Raw genomic sequence first — 21028 nt, 5'->3', positions numbered from 1 at the left:
GAGTTGCCAGCAGCGGCGAGGGGAAGGATGCCAATCCACGGGCACGACTGACACACACACACACACACACACACACACACACACACACACACACACACACACTCAAGGACACCATCGTTCACTGAACTCTGGCAAGGTGCCCTTCAGAAGAAGCCACACAGTCCTGGAGTACCCTAAACCCAACACATTAAACCCTACAGACACAGTCCTGGAGTACCCTAAACACTACACACTAAACCCTACACACACAGGCCTGGAGTACCCTACACACTACATACACAGGCATGGAGTACCCTAAACCCTACACACTCAGTCCTGGAATGCCTTAAACCCTACACACGTCTGGTGTACCCTAAACCCCACACACAGGCCTGGAGTACCCTACACACTACATACACAGGCCTGGAGTACCCTAAACCTTGCACACCTCGTCCTAAAATATGCCAAAACCTGAACACACATACAGAGAATAGTTAAATTCATAATTTTAAGGGTATGTTATTATGTTAAGGGTATGTTAGAATCACCTTTATTCACCAAGTAAATGTACATACACTCTGAATGTCACTAGGTGATGTGGAGCATCAGCAGTGAGAATAGCAGGACATCATGGGGCTCCAGAGAGAAAGAGGCATGGAACGTGGTGCCAACACCTCATCTGCCAGGGTGAAGGGTAGATAGACACGCTACCACCGTCCATCCCTCCCTCCCTCTCTCCATCTATCCATCCCCCCTCCTTCCTTCCTTCCCTACCTACCTCCATCCCCACTAGGCCTGGTGTCTGAACCCCACTGAGCTGGCTCAGGTCCAACACCAAGGTCTCTCACCCTACAGGCTGGGCAGGGGTCCTCCTCCTCCTGGTTGCTCCTCTGTGCTATTCCTGGGGCCTGCCCGACCTGCTTTGCTCCTCTCTCTCCTCCCCAATCCCCCTCTCTGGGGTGACATGCCTGTCCTTCACATTCATCAGTATCTCCTTTACTCCTATTGTCTTACTCACTCACTCACACACACACACACACACACAGTTCTGTTCTGTGTTTGGTGGTCACACACACCTAGGTCACCTTCATTCAGTCCTTCCTGATGTGTTCATTCAACAGTAGAAAGGTTCAAGTAGTCGTGACGGTTCTGGTGGTGTCAGAGGAAGCAGTCGCAGGCCTAGGATTACTGATGGGATGTCATTGCTGTTGTCAATGCACAGAGATTCACCTTTCTAGACGAGACCTCTGATAATTCCAACTCGGTGATGTAGTGGAAGATAAACTCAAACTAAAACCTTTTTAATTGTGTGAATAGGGTCTATATACCCTTTTTACCACTACATCCCTATACTACAACATACACATAACCAAACATATATGTTCCTCAATGAATGAGACATTCAGAAGATGCAAAAGAGAATGTAACTAAATACTATAATACAATGAAAGAGAAGTGAGGGAACAATACTCAGTTCCTGTAGTGGTATGTTAGTAGGGCTAAGTACAGATCTTCACCACTGGAGGGCAATGAATAGCAAGCAGTAAGGAATGTGATTTCCTGAACTGGTGCAAGACTAGAATACTCCACTACATGTCAGCATTCTGTAAGATATGAAGACAGCTATAATGACCACGTTGACATCCAAAGTAGCCAACAATTTCAATAAAAAGTTATTTCACGCAGGAGTCAGGCAAACGCTTTACCAAATGCTCTTACCTGCAAATGAGTGATATGTATTAGTATGTGATAACATAGTCCAATTTTGGGGTGTTAGACAAACTCATATTTCAGTTTGATGCAAGTTGAGGAAGTTGGAAAGTATAGTTCCTCAAGTCAACTGCAATAGCTGCCAAAATGATCAGATGCGGACTTGGTCAACCATAATAACAACCATAATAACAGAATGCAGCATCAGTACCAAGGAAATGTACTTGTGCAGTTCTCCTAAACTTGCATCTTATAGGAGGGGTGTACCTCATCCACTTGAATTGTCTTGTATTGATTACATCTACAAATACAACTGTGTGCACACCAGAAGCACAAATAACGTCACTTCAATTACTTTCTTCACATAAAAAGACCACGATACACATTGCAAAGATTATAATTTTTGTTTTTAGGATTTTAGCTCACCCTATTTTAGAGCTATTATGGTAAAATCCATTACCGTGTTGCGCGGGACCAGGAAAACTTGTGTAGGCTGCTTAGCTAGCTACGAATATAGTACTACTTTGGTAAGCATTTTACATTTTCTTCTAGTAAACACGATTCAGAATGTTTGTGAATATGATACTAACATACACAAAATAGTATTCCTTTCTTAACGGTATGAATTAGTTCGTTTTGAACTGAGGTCAAAGCTAAAAAGACAGTCCGCATGTTCATGTTGTCACCAGAAAATACTAGAACGTCGCGAAAAGGAAACATTGTATCTAAACGCTAGGTAGCTACATTTTGACAAGCATGAAAAAGTATCTACATGTAAACATATATAATACCCTGTTCATGGGTTGCGGGAGAATCGGCATTTTGAATGAAACTGGATTCGTCCACGTTTCTGTTTGTGTGCACGAGCCGATGGGCTAATGCATGGGGGCAAGGGTTAGTGCCCTTGCTACATACATACCCACACTGTTATGCACGAATCATGCATGTCTTCCGAGTCAGACACTTTGTAGAATGGATCCACATCTGAAACTCAATTCAGGTGTGCAATAGGTAGGTGCATGGTCCTGTAAACATTTTCCCAATTGGCTTTTTCGTAGGACTTGATGCATTTCGTCTAGCTGCTCTTTCTGTGTATGTAGGCTAAAGTTGCATTCTGTTCGCACTGTGTAGATGATCTGTGTATTATTATGTCAAATCAAAACACATCAAATTTGATTGGTCACATGTGTCAACAGAGTGCAGTACGTCGAAAGAAGAATGGCTCGGGATTACAAACCTGGTGACCTGATCTTTGCGAAGATGAAGGGCTACCCTCACTGGCCTGCCAGGGTAAGCCAAAACACAATCACACAAGACAAGTTACTTCCATTTACCATAACGACGTATGTAGAGCGGGGCGAGATCGACAGAAATCCATATCGTGATAAATTGCCTGAAATGATGTAATAACGATACATTTATAATAACAATGTGCACCACATTAAAAAAAAAAAGTATTATCCTTTTAAACTACTGCTACTAGTTTGCTGATTGTAGCCATCAATTGTCCCGTTAACAATCACTCATATTAGCACAATTATTTCATTTCAAACTTCATATTTCTCTGCGATAAGTGATGGGTATGGTCTGTCGATTATTTTTGGTTTATCATCCCAGCTCTAACGTATAGTCATTTTTGTCTAATTTCATGGTATTATAGAGTTGTTACTTCCATTCTAAACTTATTTTGAACACTTAAAGCACTTGTTACACAGATAATTTGTCACATAGGACATTTATTAAAGATGGGTGTTTTGAATTGTCTGCCAATTACATGACATGCGCATACAAGGCTAATCAATTCACTGCTCTTTCCCTTTCTACCAGATTAATGACTACTCTGATGGAGCTGTGAAGCCGGCCAACATGAAGTTTCCCATCTTTTTCTTTGGTACCCATGAAACGTAAGAAGTTAGCTACAGTAGTTCCCTTTGTCTCACCCATACACTATACTACAATACTCTACACCCTCTATCTGAACAATACACCAGTACTTGATATTGGCATTGTGTACAATATACAAATATCAGTTTGAGCACCAGAAAAGCATCTAAGCATTGACTTTCCTCCTCTATTGCAGTGCATTCCTCGGCCCCAAAGATATATATCCCTACCTGCCCAATAAAGAGAAGTATGCCAAGCCTAACAAGAGAAAGGGCTTCAACGAAGGCCTGTGGGAGGTTGAGAACAACCCAAAGGTGGAGCTGAATGGAGAGACGGTTTGTTTTATCTCCTCTCTTTAGTCATGTTGCCCTGGTTCGTGTTCATTAGGGCACACAACGGAAGACGTTATGCAACAGAAAATTAATATGAGCGTTCAGCCTGGCCTCAGAGCCATATGAAAAGTACTTTACGTATTTCTAAGCACCTCTAAGACGTACTGTATGATGCCTATTAATGGTCTAGTTAATAGGCATCATACAGACAGAAACAAAAGCGGGGAGGATGGGGGGCCTAATCCGCGACAGTCTAGGTTGCACGTTGAGAGTCGGGTCAGGGACAACTGTAGCATTTTAGCTAGCCCATCAAATCTAATTTTATTTGTCACGTACACAGTTTACAGCAGGTATAAACGGTGCAATGAAATACTTATGTGCTAGCTCCCCCAACAATCAGTACATTAATCAATTTACTTCCATTTGGTGCCTAATGAACATGACCCTGGAGTTCTCTATGTAGGTGGGGTTGCCCTAATGGTTAAAGGGGCAGTCTACTATTGCTACATCAGTTTTTGGACTGTTAAATTAATGATATATAGCCATTGATTCTTGAAGAATATAACTTATAAATGCCTCATGAGCTTAGTTTAAATGTCATACCCTATCAGAACCCAGAATATAAGCTTATTTAACTCAATTGTTTTAAAAAAAATTTAAACAAAGTCAATGTAAACAAACACTGTATAGCTTCAAAATATGTGGTTAAATCTATCATTTGGATATCATGGATGGTCAGTCGTTGCATCCATAGCTCTGCCTATGAATGCGAGAGCGGGAATATTCTATTTCTCAAGGCCCATCCCTCAGCTGTTTACCAAAACAAGTGACCCCTTTTTGTTATTGTTTCAAATGTGGATTTCCCCTTTAAGGTTGGGTTGTGGGGTTAAAGTAGTCTGTTCCTAGGTCGGTGATTTAGGAATGTTTAAAAAAAAAAAAAAAACATTTTGGGTAACATGTTTGGTTTTCTTTGATTAGCAAATGATGCTGTCGGATAACGTAACGGAGAAGGACTCTGACAGTAACCCGGAAGGGGACGAGGAGGGAGATTATGAGAAGAGGAAGAAACCCAAAGTAAGCTAACCATTCTACCATCTACCTTAATTCATTGGTCATTATTTTTATATGGACTTTACTGTGTTATTCACGTGAACACCATAGAATACTGACTAACCTCACTTTCTTGACTAGCACCATGCCTACGTAACATTAAATGATGTGCGCTCTTGTACCAATGTGTCTGTCTGCTGTTGATGTTGTCTCCTATTGCCAATGGTACCGTGCGTTGTGTCGTAATACCCCAGGAGGCAAATCATGAATTGGTAAATGTTATTTGTGGGGTATATTACTAGTACTTGACCAGAGTTGTTTGTCCAAGCTGAATCCCAATTACGTATGAAATTGTCTGGGAGCGAAGGACTGAAGTCAAGGGAGAGACGGGGCCCAACTTCTCTCTCTGTCTAGCTGTCAATTGGCCCCACTAAATAACTAACCTCCCATACCCTGGGCCCTGTGTGTTTGGTATGGTTACCCAGGTGTCGGGGGCTGAGAGTGAGGCTGGACAGGAGGAGGATGGGGGCATGCAGGTCTCTGAACAGGGACAGCCCCAGGGCCAGGATGTACGTACTGTTGCATGATGGGATAGGTGACCCTCCCACCCCACTTAGGGAAAGCATGTGGCACCTGGTGACTTTGATTTTATAGGTTGTGTTTTTTTGTTCCTATTGCTAGGCAACTGTGTTACCATTGGCTTGCACGACTACTATTGCAAAGCCATAAGGTGTTGATTTGGTGCCGTACCCTACCTCTGTTTCTTAGCTAGCCTGGTTTTTCTGTTGGTAACAACAGTATTTTGAGTGTTTTACAACTGTACCACTGAACTACAGAGAGGATAGGGGTATGCAGGGTTATTTCACTGTAGTGAATGGTGAGAGGGCAGGGCAAAGAGAGAGGAGTTTTCATTACCTGTCTTTAATATACCATGGATAGTGGTGTGATTGTGTCCTTAAAATAACCACTGTCATTCATTTTGAACAAACCTGGGCTCTCACTATGGGGGATCACGCAAATATTGTGTTTAGTGAGAGTATACGTAGTCATTCACCATAACAATGTAAATAAATGTTTTTGTGAATTAGATGTGGTATGTTAAATGTAATTTGCATGACCTCAATGCATGTTCCCTCCCTTTCCTTCCCACCTCCTAAAGGTTTGATGTACTAGACTGTTTTACTGATTCAGGCATCGAGGCCTGATTGTTGATCAGTGGCACGTGTTGTTCCCTCACTCCTTGTGGTGTTTTTATCAAGCTTTTAATTGGTGGGCTGAACTACAGCAATTCTTATCAGTTAAAGTAACGTATTTGTTTTATTTTTGCATGGCATTCTATGTCGCTATGGAGAAAGGTAAGTTGCTCTCTTGCGCCAATGACCGATCCTTCATTTGATAGGAACTGTTCTGGGACTTGGGAACTAGACTCTTGCCTGCTGACTTGGTAGGTGTAATACCACAGTAATCCACTAGATGTGGCTGAAACACAACTTCCCCTTATTTTATGGCAAGGACAGTTGGGAGGGAATTATTACAATGCAGATGTAGTCAAATATATTGGCACCCTTGCATGGTTTATATTGGCACCTTTGTATGATATACTATTTATTCTAAAATAAGTTAAAATTGAAAAAGATGTTGGTGTTTACACGTGTATTTGTTTGATTTACAACTGTACTTGACAAAAAATGAATACATTAAGATTTCTAACTTAAAAGTAAAATAATGGCTTGGATTAAATTGATCAAATTAATTTGTTAGGAGCCAATGATTCTTGTTTACTGTGTAATTTCTCACCTGTGCTAAGTTTCAAATAGCAATTGAAAAGAAAAGCAGAACATTCTACTCCACTGCACTGCATTGTGAAGTGCTAATCTATTTGACTGCATCTGTATGTGTGTTTTTTTCTAGGACCCCACACCAAAGGAATCTACAGACACTCCCAAACCCAAGAGAAGAAGGAAGAAAAAGGTATCCCATATCCTCATTTATAAACTGGGTGGTTCGAGCCCTGAATGCTGATTGGCTGACAGCCGTGGTATATCAGACTGTATACCACGGGTATGACAAAATATTACATTTTTACTGCTCTAATTATGTTGGTAACCAGTTTATAATAGCAATAAGACACCTCTGGGTTTTGTGGTATATGGCCAATATACCACAGCTAAGGGCTGTATCCAGGCACTCTGTGTTGCGTCATGGATAAGAACAACCCATAGCCGTGGTATATTGATCATATACCACACCCCCTCGGGCCTTATTGCTTAAGTATAACATTAATTCACCTAATCTAGACATAATACAACTTGTCAATCACTTTGAAACTAAACTCGGTGTCTTGTGTCTCTTGTCAGAGTGATGTAGAGGCCGACTCCGAGAAAGAGGACGCTGCCAACAGTCCCACATCCAGCCCTCAAGGTACAGTTCCTGTCAATGCAACCCTCTACCTTTCCCACTGTTGCAGGTGTTGGGTGCGTGTGTGCAAGACAGCAGACCTACCCCAGGCACTCTATTGTTTTGTCAAAGGGTAAAACAACAACAAAAGTAATGGAAAACAGCTTGCATAGCGCTCCTCTGTATTGGGACAGTGGTGTCCCCCCTCATTATGCTAACTGATGACAACTCCTAACTACAAACTCTATGACCTGTGTGTGTGTCCAGGTGGAGAGGGCCCCACTCCTAAGCGGCGAGGCAGGAAGACCAAAGCTGAGAAGATGCTCCTACTCCAGCAGCAGGACCCCCAGGGCTCAGGCAGTGACATGTACAGTTGCATTATGTGGTTATGGTTCATCTGTCTGTCTTACCTGCTGTTATCTCCTGTAGAGGCCTCTTCAGCAGGCTTCTCCTTGTCCGACTCCTGCTTCTTATCATCAGGACTGGAGTCACCATTAGTCTCATCTAGAGCAAGAGACATACAGACAGATAAACACACAAATACATACAATAAGAGGAAATGTGCATTTACAAGAACAATAAATGTGAATTTTAAGAATTTCAGGTCTATGTATCTAATATAATCTCTATATGAGACCCATCTGCTGATTTTTAAAGGATCCACTAGTAATCCATCATTAACGGACTGTTAAATTGTCAGAAAAACAACAGCGGCTCAGCTCAACACTACTGTAGCTACCATTGAGCAACATTGCTTTGACATTCCTGGGTAAAATAACTCCTAAAAGACGTTTCTCTCCATTCAGGGACACTGCTGAGTCGGAGAGAAAGAGAAAGAGGACGCCGGAAGACAAGTCCAAGAGAGGAGAGGAGGAGAAGAGGCTGGACGGGAGGAGAAAGAAGGAAGACAACAAAGGGAGAGAGTTGGAGGGGAAGAAGGACCCTGATGCTAAACGGAGGAGACAGACCAAAGAGGAGAGCTCCTCTGACTCAGAGGACCAGGAGGTGGGTGTTCCACAACCAGACAGGGGAGGTGTCCCAAATGGAACCCTAATCCCTATGTGGTGCACTACTATTGACCAGGGCCCATAGGGAGTAGTGCACTAAACAGGTAGTAGGGTGCCATTTGGGACTTGAAGAGGGTGAACAACCAATCACCACACCAACAGGGATTGGCTAAATTCATCACACCTGGGTTGCATTCCAAATGGCACCCTATTCCCTATGTGCCCTAAATGGGGATTAGGGTGCTGGTGCTCTGGTCAAAAGTAGTGAACTAGTTATTCTAATTTAGTTACTGTTTCCACTATAACAGAGTGTGCCCTAAATAGCCTAGTAGAGCAGACAGTTACACAGTGAAACCATGTCATGACAAACGGTGCCAGCAAAGCATGTCTACATGTATGTACATCCAATCAGCATCTCTTTCTCCACCCCGTTAACCAATGTAACCATTAGAAGAGCAAGGGGGCTGCGGGAGACCGCAAGCGGCAGCAGCCCACTCCGACCGAGACAGGGGACAAAGACGATCGTCAACGACGCAAACAAGACGAGCAGAAAGAGTAAGGCAACCATCTGTCTATCCATCCGTCTTATCGATCTTATCTATCTCCCAACATTTACCTTTCTATTTAGTACCCCACGGGGGCTCCGCATTCCCCCACGGGGGCTCCACATCACCCCACACGGGGGCTCCACATCACCCCACACGGGGGCTCCACATCACCCCACACGGGGGCTCCACATCACCCCACACGGGGGCTCCACATCACCCCACACGGGGACTATACATTTTCAATGGCTAGTGATTTTATTTTTTACTGCTCCATCTAAAAATGGCTCCCGACGTGACAGTCGGGTGTGTAGAATGCCATGTGTCAGAGGTCACTGTGACAAGATGGCAGGGTCAGGGTTTTTGTCGAATGGCAGCCGCAGCGGGAGGACAGGGGAGTGACAGAATTGGATGTCAGAGGTGAGGGTCATTCCATGTGCACAGGTCACAAGGGCCCTGCCCGGCTGGCGCTGGGCAGAGTGTCCATTAAAAACACTCCGTAGGGGTCTGGATGGGGCGGGAATTGGGTTCCCTGTTCTGTACATCCATCTCAAATGATCTCCAGTTGATATGTTGATGATGGAATTTCCAGTGGTGCCACTCTTAAAACAACTGGCAGTTTGGGTGTGTGTGTGTGTGTGTGTGTGTGTGTGTGTGTGTGTGTGTGTGTGTGTGTGTGTGTGTGTGTGTGTGTGTGTGTGTGTGTGTGTGTACATATGAGGTTTTTGGTAAGTCAACTTCAAATTGAAATGGACAGATGACCTGAGTTGATTTGGTGCGTTAAATGTCTTCTGTGTTTCAGGCAAAACAAAGACAATGGAAACAAAGTGGATGAAAGGAAAGGAGACAAGAAGAAAGGTGACAGTGTGTTGGTGTTTTCTCATGGACATTATGAAGATCATTGCTACTTGTCCTCTGTCGAGATAGCTCAACTCTGGCTTTCATGAACGAGTCATGACCGATGTCGGTTTTTGTTTCCTTCATCGCAGAGATATCCACAGAATCGAGGCTGCAGAGGTTGCACGGAGAAATCAAAATATCCCTCAAGATTGACAACCCAGTAAGTTGCCCTAAAAGACTGCCCTAAACCTAGACCCTGCCTTCTACAGAGCCCTTACCCAAGAGACAATCACTTATTTACTTCACCAGGGTCATTTTACACACTCACTTTATGCAGAAGCAGAAGCTTTCAAATCACTGTAGGTTTTAGTTGGGAGACAGTTTAATGGATCCTCCTAGCCTTGCCATTGTAAGCTGAAGGGTGTTTTTGGTTTTGTTTGACATTTGTGGCTGTCACACTTTGACTGACGCCAGAGTCTACCTGTGATGGATTCAGGTCTTCAGAGCAGACAAGTTCATTGAGTAAAGCATCAGGTTTCTGTCTGGGTTTACATGAGGCTGAAAGAAAAATAAGCTGCTCTTTTTGGTTAGACCGAGGGTGAAATTATTATGCAATGGTATTTCAAGTTGAGAGTTTTGTGTGTCCGTCTATTGCAACGGATGGCTCTGCTGCTACTCTTAACCTTCAACCCCACCCCTTCCCAAACCACACCATATATATGGGAGGGGAAACATCTAATCCCATTTTGTATTGGTCACATGCACCGAACAGTGAAATGCTTACAAGCCCATTCCCAACACTGCAGAGTTAAAAAGTAAGACCAATATTTGCAAAATAAAATGGTAACACAATAAAAAGAAATAACGAGGCTATATACAAGGAGTACCAGTGTGGACAAGGGGAACACTAGTTGTCATTGAGTTCACTTGACCTCTTGGCACCTTCCTGACTGTTACCAGATGTCTTTCTGGGTGACATATAATATGCCATTTAGCAGATGCTTTTGTCCTGAGTGACTTAGTTATGTGCATACATAGACCATTATTTTCAGTCAACACACGTTCTCAAATGGGCAAAACGGCTACATTGGTGGCACAACCAGCAGTTATATTGGTGACACAACCAGCAGTTATATTGGTGGCACAACCAGCAGTTATATTGGTGACACAACCAGCAGCTTTATTGGTGACACAACCAGCAGTTATATTGGTGGCACAACCAGCAGTTATATTGGTGGCACAACCAGCAGTTATATTGGTGACACAACCAGCAGCTATATTGGTGGCACAACCAGCAGCTTTATTGTTGGCACAACCAGCAGCTATATTGGTGGCACAACCAGCAGCTTTATTGGTGGCACAACCAGCAGCTTTATTGGTGGCACAACCAGCAGCTATATTGGTGGCACAACCAGCAGCTTTATTGGTGGCACAACCAGCAGCTTTATTGGTGGCACAACCAGCAGCTTTATTGGTGGCACAACCAGCAGCTTTATTGGTGGCACAACCAGAAGCTTTATTGGTGGCACAACCAGCAGCTTTATTGGTGGCACAACCAGCAGCTATATTGGTGACAATACCAGCAGCTATATTGGTGGCACAACCAGCAGCTTTATTGGTGGCACAACCAGCAGCTTTATTGGTGGCACAACCAGCAGCTTTATTGGTGGCACAACCAGCAGCTTTATTGGTGGCACAACCAGCAGCTTTATTGGTGGCACAACCAGCAGCTATATTGGTGACACAACCAGCAGCTTTATTGGTGGCACAACCAGCAGCTTTATTGGTGGCACAACCAGCAGCTATATTGGTGACACAACCAGCAGCTTTATTGGTGGCACAACCAGCAGCTATATTGGTGACACAACCAGCAGCTATATTGGTGGCACAACCAGCAGTTATATTGGTGACACAACCAGCAGCTTTATTGGTGGCACAACCAGCAGCTATATTGGTGGCACAACCAGCAGCTTTATTGGTGGCACAACCAGCAGCTATATTGGTGGCACAACCAGCAGCTTTATTGGTGGCACAACCAGCAGCTTTATTGGTGGCACAACCAGCAGCTTTATTGGTGGCACAAACCAGCAGCTATATTGGTGGCACAACCAGCAGCTATATTGGTGGCACAACCAGCAGCTTTATTGGTGGCACAACCAGCAGCTTTATTGGTGGCACAACCAGCAGCTTTATTGGTGGCACAACCAGCAGCTATATTGGTGGCACAACCAGCAGCTATATTGGTGGCACAACCAGCAGCTTTATTGGTGGCACAACCAGCAGCTTTATTGGTGGCACAACCAGCAGCTTTATTGGTGGCACAACCAGCAGCTTTATTGGTGGCACAACCAGAAGCTTTATTGGTGGCACAACCAGCAGCTATATTGGTGGCACAACCAGCAGCTTTATTGGTGGCACAACCAGCAGCTTTATTGGTGGCAATACCAGCAGCTTTATTGGTGACACAACCAGCAGCTATATTGGTGGCAAAACCAGCAGCTTTATTGGTGACAATACCAGCAGCTTTATTGGTGACACAACCAGCAGCTATATTGGTGGCAATACCAGCAGCTATATTGGTGGCAATACCAGCAGCTTTATTGGTGGCAATACCAGCAGCTTTATTGGTGACACAACCAGCAGCTATATTGGTGGCAAAACCAGCAGCTTTATTGGTGGCACAACCAGCAGCTTTATTGGTGGCACAACCAGAAGCTTTATTGGTGGCACAACCAGCAGCTTTATTGGTGGCACAACCAGCAGCTATATTGGTGACAATACCAGCAGCTATATTGGTGGCACAACCAGCAGCTATATTGGTGACAATACCAGCAGCTTTATTGGTGGCACAACCAGCAGCTTTATTGGTGGCACAACCAGCAGCTTTATTGGTGGCACAACCAGCAGCTTTATTGGTGGCACAACCAGCAGCTTTATTGGTGGCACAACCAGCAGCTATATTGGTGGCACAACCAGCAGCTTTATTGGTGGCACAACCAGCAGCTTTATTGGTGGCACAACCAGCAGCTTTATTGGTGGCACAACCAGCAGCTATATTGGTGACACAACCAGCAGCTTTATTGGTGGCACAACCAGCAGCTATATTGGTGACACAACCAGCAGCTATATTGGTGGCACAACCAGCAGTTATATTGGTGGCACAACCAGCAGTTATATTGGTGACACAACCAGCAGCTATATTGGTGGCACAACCAGCAGCTTTATTGGTGGCACAACCAGCAGCTTTATTGGTGGCACAACCAGCAGCTTTATTGGTGGCACAACCAGCAGCTATATTGGTGACAATACCAGCAAGGGTTATGGCCAATTTCGGTTAACTTTCTGAATTGAAATGGAATTGACCCCAGCCTTGCACAATACTGTTATTATTTTTTAGGGGGGTAAGACCTTTTGTATTTTTGTTTAATAGGCTGTTACTCACCTGGTTGAAGAAGATAAATAGTTTGTTCTCTGCGTGTCTGTCTCTTGTCTCGTGTGTGTGTGTGTGTGTGTGTGTGTGTGTGTGTGTGTGTGTGTAGGATGTGAAGAAGTGTCTGGTGGCTTTGGATGAGCTGGGCATGCTGCAGGTCACCACCCAGCACCTGCAGAAACACTCAGAGCTCATTGCAACACTCAAAAAGGTAACGTCTCTGTCAGAGCTGCCCCCTCACACACACACACACACACACACTCTGTTCTCAATGCCTTTTGTTTCACCATAAACCAAGTGACCAATCATTATGCTAGTCTCTCCACACAGCTGCTGTGTCCTGAGTTAATGTTGAAGTGTGTTTGTCACTAAGTGTCCCAGAATTAATGTGCTGACCCTGACTGTTGGGGTTAAGGGTAGAGCTTCCCCTACATAGACTCACACCTGCTGCCACTTGGCCCTCTCATTCTGCTTAGGTCATCACATTATAAGAGTACATAAGAACATCTGCTAATTGTATGCAACTGTGGGTGCATGTTTGTACGTTCGTGCATACTTTATACCCCATGTACATGCTGCTCTTTGCTGCCAGATCTGGAGATGTAATAAGTGAAATGCTATTGATATTCTAATAATAATATATGTCCTTTAGCAGACTCTTTTATCCAAAGCAACTTACTCATTTGTGCATACATTTTACTTATGGTTGGTCCCGGGAATCAAACCTACTATCCTGGCGTTGCAAGCGCTATGCTCTACCAACTGATCTACAGAGGACCAGCTATATCTCCTGTATTTACTGTCTGCTCTCCATGGGTGGGCAGATCCGAAGGTTCAAGGCCAGCCAGGACATCATGGACAAGTCCACCATGCTGTACAACAAGTTTAAGAGCATGTTCCTGCTGGGGGAGGGGGACCAGCTGCTCAGCCAGGTGCTCAACAAGTCCATAGCAGAGCAGAAGCAGCAGGAGGAGGCCAGGAAGGGAGCCCAGAGGAAGGCTGAGAGGGCCAGGGAGAACAACACAGGTACTGTGAGGAGAGAGGGACTGGGGCTCTGTTCTTATATCCACACTGGTAAACTGCACACTAGTCAACTTAGTAAAGCCAAGAGTGGTGCTTTGAAGAAGGCTGAGCGAGAACAGGGAGAACAACACAACAATGGGAGTGGGACCGGGGTCTTTTGGAGTGGCAGATAAGTGATGAATGTAAGGGAGGTGGTTTGGTGACCCACTACTGACTGTATGTCTGGACCTAGAGCTAAACCCAAGGCTTTAGCTCAGTGGGCTAATGCAATTTGGAGTCACGTGGTTGATACCTGATCACTCACAATAGCTGGGTTTAGAAGTTGTCCAAAAGCACTGGTCTCAGATCAGATTAGCCTACAGAATCCTTCAGAAAGAGGAAGAAATATTCCCCAGTATCTGTGGTCAGGGTCAACGCTCTACATATTCCTCCTTGGGAATCTGATAGAAATCCTAGATGTGATGAGCGCCAACTATCACCCCATTACAGATCATTAGAATGTTATTTAGTAATTACATTTTTTACATAAACAATTACTGTGGGAACATAGTGGATGAAATAACATGTGGAGAATTTAGCTCAAATTCTAGTTATGCCCACATATCGTATTATGATTTGACACTGTATTTAATCAGTTATGGTGGGCCGGATCCAGACTGGAAATACACGCAACTTTTGCATAAACCGCCATGTTGTCAATGGAGATTCATTTCAATGAAAATCATGGCATAACATTGTGCATTCATCCCTGTATGAAAAGAGTGTTGTCTACGATCATATAGGCTTTAAATGGTACGCCAACACACCCTTATGACGGTTAGGCTATCGCGAGATAAAGCCTTGTTCACACTGCAGGCCTGATGCACAAATATGTTATGTTTTTTAAATTGATTTTGAATTCTGACTGTCCAAATGGCATTTTTCTGACTTGGCTACGCTAGTTGTCATAGTAACGGCGGGTGGTGTTCGTGGACGGGCTTCCTATCACTCCAGAAGAGCAACAAGCCACGGTGATAATGCCTGCCATGGACATTTCCTGGTTGCTTTCAATGTTAAAAAACTGCTTTTGAGCTAGGGTTGTGGAGGTATGAAATCTGGTTAGCAGGTTGCTGTCAAGTGCAAAGATCAGCCGTTTCACGCTAATTGACCGTTAATTAACAAACACCTTAGCATCTCCATGCTCCTCACAACAAGCCATTGAGTCGGTCCTTTTGGAACAGCTAATGCTAAAAAAAAAAAGTCTAAATCAATTTAATGTACACCATCGCAATAAATCCATTTATTTTAGTCAGGTCTAAAGAAACATGATATGAAGAAAATGTATTTCAGAAGAACAGCCAGCTAACAAGTCAGGCAGGTTATTGGTATGCCCATGCCATTTGTTATTTAGTGATAATAAGAAGTAAATAGAATTTCTATATAAAATCATAGAACTGAATTTAGCTGCATAAAATAGAAAGGATATTTTCATTAGGTGGAGTGTGATATGAAGTATGTATATTGAGAATAAAAGTGGACCATTTAAAATAGTATAACTAGATTTAGAGTATTGGGAACTAGTTGTGAATGATAAAACATTAGAATATTTAGAAATCAGAACGTATATGGGTGATGATGGACTATAGGCTATTGATGATTTGAAAAAGTATTTTTAAAAAGGTAATGCTCAGCTGCACAGCGTCCCATAAGGATAATTTACATCAGAATATTCTCAATTTAATCTGGTCTTTACTAATATGTAACATTTGTTTAGATTTAGAATGGTCCATTATCAAATTGGCAGGGGAAAAAGATTACGGCTGTCTGCCCTGGAATAGCGAATGGAGGCTGCGCTTTCCCACCAGCCCGTTTTGTAAGCTACTTTCCCACCAGCCCGTTTTGTAAGCTACTTTCCCACCAGCCCGTTTTTGTAAGCTACTTTCCCACCAGCCCCTTTTGTAAGCTACTTTCCCACCAGCCCCTTTTGTAAGCTACTTTCCCACCAGCCCGTTTTGTAAGCTACTTTCCCACCAGCCCGTTTTGTAAGCTACTTGGGGTTTATAGCCAGCATGTGCTTTAATATGAGCAGCTGAGAAATAAATCTAAGAATACTTATTTCATTCCAAGCATGTCACCCAATTAATTATGAACATTCCCTATTACTAGGCTATTCAAAATGAAATACAAATTCACTAATTGCAGGCTAACTGTGAGCTGCACAATGAACCAACAGCATGGCCTAGGGCTGTACGTTCTCTCCCAGACTCATGGTATACATTTTGGAGCGTAGCATAAGGTAACCAGTCCATCCAGTATGCATAATAATACAGTCCACACTAAAAAGCAATTACTAGAATTTGTATAGGCTAGACCAATTATGTACCAAATACACCTTCAAATCAGTTTTGTTTTTCTAGCATGTGTAATATACAGTAGGCTTATGTATTTTATAACATCTTAATTTCATTTTCTTTTTGGGGGGGTCTGGGCTCATAAGCCTATGCATCAGCTCCTATATGCTTATGGGAGTTTTGAATGAATCATCACCTTAGAAAGAGCTGTCCAACCATGTTTTACACTGTTCAAATGAATCATCACCTTAGAAAGAGCTGTCCAACCATGTTTTACACTGTTCAAATGAATCATCACCTTAGAAAGAGCTGTCCAACCATGTTTTACACTGTTCAAATGAATCATCACCTTAGAAAGAGCTGTCCAACCATGTTTTACACTGTTCAAATGAATCATCACCTTAGAAAGAGCTGTCCAACCATGTTTTACACTGTTCAAATGAATCATCACCTTAGAAAGAGCTGTCCAACCATGTTTTACACTATTCAAATGAATCCTCACCGTGTGGTGAGTTTTAAAAGTAAGATAGGCCTACTGTTTTGATTAGTGGTTGATGTGATTTTCAATTGTATTTGCATTGACATCAGAGTGGTTAGAGCGACAATAGAGCCCTGAGTAGCAGGCCATTAGGACCAGATGGTAGTTAGCAAGTTGGGTACTACCAAGCATGTCCAGAGTGCATAAAAGGAGGTTACCATGAATGGTTACGTGAAATGTTACTGCAGTCATGACTCATGACTGCTGGTGTGGCGGTAATATGAGTGACCCCTAGTAAAAACACCCTTTTAAAACACTGCTCAAAAAAATAAAGGGAACACTTAAACAACACAATGAACTCCAAGTCAATAACACTTCTGTGAAATCAAACTGTCCACTTTAGGAAGCAACACTGATTGACAATAAATTTCACATGCTGTTGTGCAAATGGAATAGAAAACAGTTGGAAATTATAGGCAATAAGACACCCAATAAAGGAGTGGTTCTGCAGGTGGGGACCACAGACCACTTCTCAGTTCCTATGCTTCCTGGCTGATGTTTTGGTCACTTTTGGAATGCTGAGGTGCTTTCACTCTAGTGGTAGCATGAGACGGAGTCTACAACCCACACAAGTGGCTGAGGGTAGTGGCAGCTCATCCAGGATGGCACATCAATGCGAGCTGTGGCAAGAAGGTTTGCTGTGTCTGTCAGCCGTAGTGTCCAGGAGCATGGAGGAAACAGGAGACAGGCCAGTACATCAGGGAGACGTGGAGGCGGCCGTAGGAGGGCAACAACCCAGCAGCAGGACCGCTACCTCCTGCTTTTGTGCAAGGAGGACAGGGAGGAGCTGATACAGAGCCCCTGCAAAATGACCTCCAGCTGGCCACAAAGTAGCCATGTGTCTGCTCAAACGGTCAGAAACAGACTCCATGAGGGGTGGTATGAGGGCCCGAACGTCCATAGGTGGGGGTTGTGCTTACAGCCCAACACCGTGCAGGACGTTTGGCATTTGCCAGAGAACACCAAGATTGGGCAATTCACTGGCGCCCTGTGCTCTTCACAGATGAAAGCAGGTTCACACTTGAGCACGACAGGCGTGACAAAGTGAAGGAGTCTGGAGACGCTGTGGAGAAAGTTCTACTGCCTGCAACATCCTCCAGCATGACCGGTTTGGCGGTGGGTCAGTCATGGTGTGGGATGGCATTTCTTGGGGGCCCTTTCCACAGCACTCCATGTGTGCTCGCCAGAGGAGGTAGCCTGACTGCCATTAGGTACCGAGATGAGATCTTCAGACCCCTTTGCGAGACAATATGCTGGGTGCGGTTGGCCCCGGGTTCCTCCGTAATGCAAAGACAATGCTAGACCCTCTGTGGCTGGAGTGTGTCAACGCAGCAGCATTGATGCTATGGACCGGGCCCGCCCGTTCCCCAGACCTGAATCCAATTGAGCACATCTGGGACATCATGTCTCGCTCCATCCACCAACGCCACGTTGCACCACAGACTGTCCAGGAGTCGGCAGATGCTTTTAGTCCAGGGGAGTCAGGAGAGCAAGGAGGGGAGGAACGTGGAGGCCACACACTACTGAGCCTCATTTTGACTTGTTTTAAGACTTACATCAAAGTTGGATCAGCCTGTAGTGCTTGGTTTTCCACTTTAATTTTGAGTGCGACTCCAAATCCAGACCTCCACATGGGTTGATAAATTGGATTTCCCACGATTATTTTTTGTGATTTTGTTGTCCAGCACATTCAACTATGTAAAGAAAAAGTATTTATAAGATTATTTCTTTCATTCAGATCTAGGATGTGTTGTTTAAGTGTTCCCTTTATTTTTTTGAGCAGTATATATGATCCAACTTTGAAAAGGAGTCCTTTTTGACTAGCCACAGCAGTCAACTAGCTAGCTGTTTAGCTCTCTAGCACGTTCACTAATTTGTTTGTAAACAATTAACAAAATAGTTAGCTACCACGTGTTCTTGTCAAGAGTATCAGCAAGCAACAAGATATCCCTAATAACAGTCTAAAAAACCACTTGAGAGGAAATAAATCAGATTTGACTGTTCACATGGCCAGGGAACAGATTTGAATCTGATTTCAAACCACATACCAAGGTGGATTCATGTGATTTTTGGTTGTTCAGACTGCAGGAAAAATAACAGATTCTAATCAGGTATGCAAAAGCCTCACCACCATAGAATTCAATTCCTGTGATCCTATAACTTTTCAGACTATGACCGGTCTGTAGGCATTATGCCCTTTTTTTATGATGGCCTCCGTAAGTATTAACATGATCGGGAGGGTTGTGTTCTAGTCGGGACCACATCCGTACCACTTAGCCATACCTCAGACAAGTGTCTCTATGAAACAGGCATTTACAATGGATGGAAAATCAGATTAGTCTCCGCCTGGCCCAGATATAGGCATAAGCGTATCACATGTCATCCCCCTCCTAACTCCTCCAGGAGATTTCAGAGTTGGGCTTGTAAAAGGAGAGCTGGAAGAATGTGTGTCTGGGCAAGAGGATGGTTGTTTGTTTGGATTATTAATGCAGGCTGAAAGTGTGTGTGTCTGCGTGTGCGTCTGTTCCTGACGTGTGTGTGTGTGTGACGCTTGCTCTAGATAACAATATGAATGGTGACTCCAGTCCTGATGATAAGAAGCAGGAGTCGGACAAGGAGAAGCCTGCTGAAGAGGCCTCTACAGGAGATAACAGCAGGTAAGACAGACAGATGGACTGTAGGACGGACAGACCGACAGGGGCCAATAGGTTCTGAGTGTTTGGAGGTCTGTGTTTGCTCAGACTTAACCAATCCCTGCATGTGCATAAGCCGTTGGTGAATGTCCTCCATCTCACTCTGTTCACTGTATCTCTTTTGGGTCTGAGTAGGTTTCATGAACAAGAAGTCCTAAACCAAATACATTTTCAAAGTATCCGTATTTTGTCAATTTGCTAGTTACATCCCCATTTGTGTTTAACTTCTATAAACGTTCTTAACAGCGCTGTGCTAGTTGCCGTCCCATTTTCTAATCCCTTTACCGGCAGTGTAGTGAAGGCCCAAGAGGAATCCACCTGATGAAGAAACATCTGACTGACTAAACTGAAGGGGATGTTGGTGCTGCTGACCTGATCCTGAGTCCTGACTGATCTGTTCTGATCCCACCTGGACACACTAGTCCAAACACCACCAATAAGAGGTTAACTCCTGTTGCTTTGACATCATGTCCCTCAAGTAGTACAAAATCCAGGCTCTTTTCTGGTCTGAACACGTCTTAAACCCTACAGAGCAGTGTCTTCCAAAGTCCTATTTTAGATTTAATTATTTTTTATTTTTGATGATTAACGCATCCACTATGGCTGTTTTTAAACTGATGGTAGTAAAAAGTGGTTCCACAAGGAAAATATGTTTAGTACTTGCATATATAACCCATCCCTGACCTCACTTTGTTTGAACTATTCTGCTACGTGGTGACATATTGACAGTATCATGTTTGAGAAGGTCATGGCAAAAATGGAGTGGGTCAAGGAAGCTTTATAGTCTGTTTTAAAATCACTTAATGTTTGACATCACAAGATCTTTCAGTTCAACTCAATTCTCGCAGATACATTAAATATACAGTAGTTACTGGTTACTTTGTATTACTTGTTGTTTAGTAAAATGTACTTAATACTGACCAATATTACTCTGGGTAGGTGCACATTTTTATGTTCTTGCACAGAAAGGAAATACTACTCGTGTGCCAAAGTTTTTTTCCACTCGCACACCCAAGTTTAAATGTCTGTGTTGTTTAAGTCCTCCAATTTGCTGACATTTATGTAAATAAGAGTATTTTTGTGCCTGTCTGAAAGCCTGTTTTGCCTCCTTTGTAATAAAGCATTGGTTCAATAACCTTTTGTCAGTAACTACATAAATTAATATTATTTTGTTTATTGAAACAAATGAGTAATTATTCATTTTTAGATGGTCAAATATATTGGCACCCTTTGCATGATTCACTTTCTTCAAAAAATACATTTAAATGAA

At 43.4% G+C, this 21028-nt stretch overlaps 1 protein-coding gene across 4 annotated transcripts; it reads left to right on the top strand.

Annotated features, from left to right (window-relative positions):
• The first annotated feature begins 2064 nt into the window (after positions 1-2064).
• psip1 (PC4 and SFRS1 interacting protein 1) lies at positions 2065-20893 on the top strand. 4 transcript variants are annotated; one of them, XM_045716216.1, is made up of 17 exons: positions 2065-2216; positions 2886-2979; positions 3517-3593; positions 3770-3908; positions 4884-4979; positions 5441-5524; positions 6867-6926; positions 7313-7376; positions 7620-7719; positions 8159-8357; positions 8811-8914; positions 9707-9762; positions 9894-9964; positions 13284-13385; positions 13999-14200; positions 19626-19721; positions 20045-20893. In XM_045716216.1, exons 2-17 carry the CDS (start codon positions 2908-2910, stop codon positions 20101-20103), a joined length of 1581 nt encoding a protein of 526 aa, XP_045572172.1. In that variant the 5' UTR covers positions 2065-2216; positions 2886-2907; the 3' UTR covers positions 20104-20893.
• Positions 20894-21028: the final 135 nt, after the last annotated feature.

This window comes from Salmo salar, chromosome ssa04, assembly GCF_905237065.1.
Source record: "Salmo salar chromosome ssa04, Ssal_v3.1, whole genome shotgun sequence".
In the NCBI taxonomy this organism is placed as follows: domain Eukaryota; kingdom Metazoa; phylum Chordata; class Actinopteri; order Salmoniformes; family Salmonidae; genus Salmo; species Salmo salar.
Note: the sequence above shows the minus strand (reverse complement) of the source record. Positions and strands in the feature narration are given on the sequence as shown.

Coding starts and splice junctions, on each gene's coding strand:
- psip1 (XM_045716216.1), top strand. CDS start 2,908: ATGGCTCGGGATTACAAACCTGGTGACCTGATCTTTGCGAAGATGAAG. Junction 3,909..4,883: donor TGGAGCTGAATGGAGAGACG/GTTTGTTTTATC, acceptor TTCTTTGATTAG/CAAATGATGCTGTCGGATAA. Junction 13,386..13,998: donor TCATTGCAACACTCAAAAAG/GTAACGTCTCTG, acceptor ATGGGTGGGCAG/ATCCGAAGGTTCAAGGCCAG.